At 30.6% G+C, this 5,508-nt stretch overlaps 1 protein-coding gene across 1 annotated transcript; it reads left to right on the top strand.

The window, feature by feature from the left end:
* Window positions 1–2,017: 2,017 nt before the first annotated feature.
* Window positions 2,018–3,353, top strand: LOC108475440 (uncharacterized). Its single transcript, XM_017777401.2, has 3 exons — window positions 2,018–2,109; window positions 2,225–2,877; window positions 2,962–3,353. Exons 2-3 carry the CDS (start codon window positions 2,257–2,259, stop codon window positions 3,181–3,183), a joined length of 843 nt encoding a protein of 280 aa, XP_017632890.1. The 5' UTR covers window positions 2,018–2,109; window positions 2,225–2,256; the 3' UTR covers window positions 3,184–3,353.
* Window positions 3,354–5,508: the final 2,155 nt, after the last annotated feature.

Here is a 5,508-nt window from a genome sequence, read left to right as displayed (position 1 = left end):
GCCTTTGTCACAATCTATGAAAAGGGAAGTCTTTGTGGCAATCTATGAAATGGAAGCCTGCATGGAAGATCATGAAATGAAAGCCCTTATGGCAATAATCTAAATGAACCACCTTCGTGATGCACTCTGAAGTAACGGTACTATTAATGAACTCAGAAAGGAAACACTTGGCATGCAAGGATGAGACTTCAATGGTGGACTCTGTATCAAATGGTTTTGGCACGACCAACACGATTCACAAGTGCAATTGGATATGTAGAGGAAAAATGGGACTTTTGATGAGGATTCAATTTGAATAATTGAAAGAGGTATATATCATCTGTATATGTGATCAATCATGAATTATCAAAGGAACGATGACTTAGAGTATGTATGCAAGAATAACAGTGGTTGTCTGTATGGGCATCTGGAAAAGAAATGGGCAAGGAATCGTGAAAGTTCATAACGAGGAACGTTAATGATGTATTGAAGATGAGAATGGTAAGACATGATCTCAGAGTAGGATACGACGACTATGGTATGGGGAATGAAACTCTAGAAAAGTATTTTCCAAGAGACAAGTTGGAAGATAAGCATAAAAAATGGCTATTTGAAATTCAAGATGCGATGTGAAAACATGAACCAGGTAATTGGTGTTTGTCTCACTAAGTTCTTATGAACTTACCTCGGTGTATATTGTTACAGGTAAGTTGAGATGGATTTAAGCTAGGAGGGGCAATGCTAGGACTACGCTAATGGAGTGGCGTATTAAGCTATCATGCATACAAAACAAGTTGGTAGTATAAATGCAATCAATAGTTTTGCACAAAAGTCTATGTATTGGAATGTTGTAAAAAAGCTATGAGATTAGTTAAAATTTCCTTGTAATTAATTTACCTAACACTACAATAATTATTGTCTGATGTATAATCACTTGTATTTCAGTTCAGGCGGTATGTAAGTAAGTTGTATTCATTGAAATTTGTACAAGTAGATTCAGCCTACATTTGTATTAGAGTGGTAACACTTGAGATTCGAATTCGATTTATCAGATCAAGTTTGGGGTGTTACATAACCTCTAACCTTTAAATCGAAAAAATACGCTTAATCCCGTGCATTCAAACTCACGACCTCTTTATTGGTGCAATAGTAATGATTTCAATTAAATTAATACCCAGTCAAACATTATATTAAAAATATTAATCTTTTTGAGAGAGAATATAAAAAATATGAATATTAAAATTTATTTTTATAAGGGTTAAAGAGTAGTGATTTCTTTTCTTTTTCTTTTTATACAAGTAAAGATTTTGTTATAGATCAAACTTAAAATTAGTATTTCTAGAATTAGATTGGTGGTTAAATTGATCATGTTACTTGTTCACTGGCCAATAAATTTGGATAGTTTAATTAAATAAATCATTAAAAATGTACAAAAATAAAATATAAACAAATGGTTCAATTGCAAGTTCAATTGATTTTTTAGCCCGATTCAATCAACTCGAATCAATTCAAGACTCAACCTATCTAAAATCTTTCTCCAAAATTGATACAACAGTCAATTTTCAATCTAATAATTCGACTGACTAATTTGATCTATTTTAAATATTCATACTCAAAATTAATATCAATAAAATATTTATCACTCCACTTATAATTTAATTTATTATTAATTTTTTAAAAATTAAACCATATTAAACTCATCACTCCACCAATAGTTCAATTCAATATCAATTCTAAAAAATTTTTAAATTATAATAAATGAATGTCAAAACCATAGAATTATCTAAATTCATGAAGTGCCCTAGATCAGTTGAAAAAAGAAAAAAATCAAAGTACCCTAGACCTGTACTTATCCGAGACCATAGAGCCTAGAGGCATAGACAATTGAGAAATAGTGAAGGCAGTTTTATTTTATCAGGGGAAGCGACACGTAAGCAAAAACTGGACACGTGTAAGAAAATTTCGCATCCATGTGACCACGTGTAATGCCCCAAACATATGCACCGTTCTTAAACAATTTCATAGTAATCCATCCTCTCTCTCTGTATTTGTAATGTCAAAATCTTCCCTCTTTCTCAACCTTCATTTCCTCATCTTTCTTTCTGGGTTTTGATTCAATCGTTCTACTTAGTAAGACTTCTGCTCTTTAGTTACATTTCCCTTTTTTCCGTTTGAACTTTCATTTTATCACTATGTTTTATGATAAAAAAAATTTCATAATAATGTATGTTACCATCTTCACCAGGTAGTTTCCATAGAGCAACAAAAAGCACAAGGATGTCTGGTGTATCACTTGCAGTGGCTCCTAGAAGTGTGCCAGACCACACCGTAGCACCCGGCGGAAAACCTGAACACCAACATATTCGCTACCAGGAGCAACAACCAGTGGTGGGCGGTGTAATGGGATCATTGCGTCTCATCGAACTCCAACTAGTAGCTTTCATTATGGTTTTCTCTATCAGTGGTCTAGTGCCACTTCTGGATTTAGTCTTCCCGGCTTTCACCTCCGCTTACCTCATCGCCCTTTCACGCATCGCCTTCCCGTCCCGCGGCAACCGAGTATCCTCCGGTGGAACGGAAGAGATTTTCCGAGGCAGCAGACTGTTTAAGCTGTATGTGATTCTGGGAACCACAATAGGTCTTCTATTGCCACTAGCGTATGTGTTGGGTGGATTTGCAAGGGCGGACGACCAGGCCGTTCGGTCAGCAACACCTCACTTGTTCTTGCTTTCGTTTCAGATACTAACGGAGAATGTAATAAGTGGGCTGTCGTTGTTTTCGCCGCCGGTGAGAGCATTGGTGCCATTGCTATATACGGTTAGGAGGGTGTTCGTTATACTTGATTGGGTGCATGATACTTGGGTGAACAAAACTCTGCCCTATAATGCACCATCGAAGGTAACTACTGTTTGAGCCAAATATTTATGGTTTCGATGCCTTTTAACAGCAATGTTGATGCAGATGTGCGTTGTACGTGTGTAGGACATAGCATGGGATTGGTTCGGGAAGGGGCTGTCAGCTGCAAATCTAATGTATTTCGCAATCAACCTGTTATGCTTTTTGATCCCACGGTTCCTCCCTCGAGCATTTGAGAGGTATTTTAGGGAAACTGAGGAGTTTCATCAAAAGATGTCGGAGGATAAGCGTGGTAAATCTAATACACCACCAAATAAGTCTCGACCCACAGATAGGAAAATGGATTGAATTGAACTCTCTTCACCCTCTCCTGTGTTGAGTGGTTCCTATGTATCATTAAACAGTACAGTTCAGTTGGTAATGAAAACAAATAATACTTCCATTCCTGCAACACTAGTCTGTTCTCTTTTTTTAGCTTGTTGACAATGGATATGGAACTTACCTGTTGAGCTTAGAAATTTGTTATAGCTTTTCAGTCTTTTATGTCCAAGTTACCTTCAAAACAGAGCAAAAAATGGGGGGAATTGAGAACACTAAAGAAAGAAGCAGGGAAAAAGTATAGGAATTGATTTCCCATGGTTTGATTTTTATTATTTTTGTTGGCTCTTGAAAATTTCAGTTTACTGCTCACCGAACATATCAAAATATATTAGGTTTAGGGAACTTATATGGGTCTTAAGGTTATTTGGGCTTAAATTTTTTTAGGAGGCTTCATGTAAGGATTACTTTTGAGTTCTTCATGTTAAGAATTTTGAAGTGATCAAATAGCAAAATAAAAGATTAGATGAGGCTATTAGAGTTTTGCTTGCAGAAATCCAAACCCATCTAGTTTTTGTCTTCCTTTTCTTGTTTAGTATGTTTTATAATGAACTCATGAGTGAAAAGTGAGACATAATGAAGCTAAATAAACTCATATCTATATTATAAAACATTTATTATTAAATATTTATAGATTATAATATATATTTATTATTATTAATGTTAAATTTTATTACTAAAATAAAATTGTCATATTAAATAATTTTATTAATATAATAAATATATTATTTTAATGATTAAAATAATATATGTATCTAATAACATTAAAAATTATAATATTTGAGATTACTAAAAGAATTCATTGCATAAAATGCAAATTCTTTATTTTAGTGTTCAAAATAAAAAAAACTTCATTTTATATAAATTTAAATAAAATTTTAGTTAAAATTTAATTTGGAATTAATATGAGTAGATAGTGAGATATTAGAGTTGGAAGAGATAAATGAAGTTAAATAGGAGTTTAGCTTGTGTTTATATTATAAAATATTTATAAATTATAATATATATTTATTATTAGACATGTTGAAATGTTACTACAATTATTTAAAATTATTATTTATTTTAAAATTGTGATATTAAATAATATTCTTAAAATAATAAATTATATTAATTACATTAATAATTTAGTATATAATTATATATAAATGTGTATATTTTATATAATTCAAAACTATAATATTTGAGACTAATATTTTTGTATTTAAATATTTTAAAAATTAAAATAAAAATTTATTTAATTTGATTCAAATTAATGTTTATATGAAAATGAAGTTACTCACGGAGCAGTGTAAAAAGTGACTTTACTATTTTTCAAAAAAAGAATAACAACAGAAGGCTTGTTTTATTTATTTTTATTAACCAAGTTATTAAAAATATTTTTTAAATGAAACAAACACAGCCTTTTGCATGTATCTTGCATGTATGTTTATGTTTTTCTGTTTAATGATGTGATATGTATATTGAGTAGGTGTAATAATAACATCTCTAGATGTAATGGGGATCATGGTCTCATATTATTAGGTCTAATGCAAAGCAGTTGCATGGGCTAAGAAGGGTCCAAGGTCTCTAGCATCTCTCATTTTGCTACAAAATGTTTTGGCTCTCCACCTTTAAAGCAAGTAGATGAAGTGAATGATTGATGATGTTTTTAATTATTAATTAAGCATTATGATTAATGAGTATAAAGATTTCAACCAATAAAAAGCTCAACATAGGGAATGAGTCATGCCCCTTGATTAGAAGTTTTCATAGTTCGGGTTAAGTTGGATCAAAATTTTAGATTTATTTGTTAAGTTTAAATTTGTTCTTATCTTACAAATAGATTAAAATTTTATTTAAATTTGGTCCTAATAAAAATACTAAAATTTTGTTCGGTCTAATCATTCAGTATTAATTTTTAAAATATAATACATAAAAATATTAAAAATATTAAAATAAATATTTCTCAATAAATTAAAAATAAATTTTAATAAATATGTATATTTAAATAACATTAAAATAGGTGTAACTTAATAAGTAAATGCCTTTAGAAAAGGAACAAAATTGACAATAAAAATTATACAACATCCAAATAGTAATAATAAAATAATGGTAACATAATAATGAAATAATAGCGAAAAGTAGGAAAACAATAAGAAAATAGCAGCAAAGCAATAAAAAAACGACAACAGCAACAATAAAATATTTTAATTTTGGTAAATTCAAACAAAAAAATATTACTCGAGGCACGACTCAATTTTTAAATAGGTCATATTTTTCTGTCTAAATTTATTTTTTGAATTTATATTTTTATCT

The sequence above is a fragment of the Gossypium arboreum genome, chromosome 3 (assembly GCF_025698485.1).
Source record: "Gossypium arboreum isolate Shixiya-1 chromosome 3, ASM2569848v2, whole genome shotgun sequence".
NCBI lineage: Eukaryota > Viridiplantae > Streptophyta > Magnoliopsida > Malvales > Malvaceae > Gossypium > Gossypium arboreum.
Note: the sequence above shows the minus strand (reverse complement) of the source record. Positions and strands in the feature narration are given on the sequence as shown.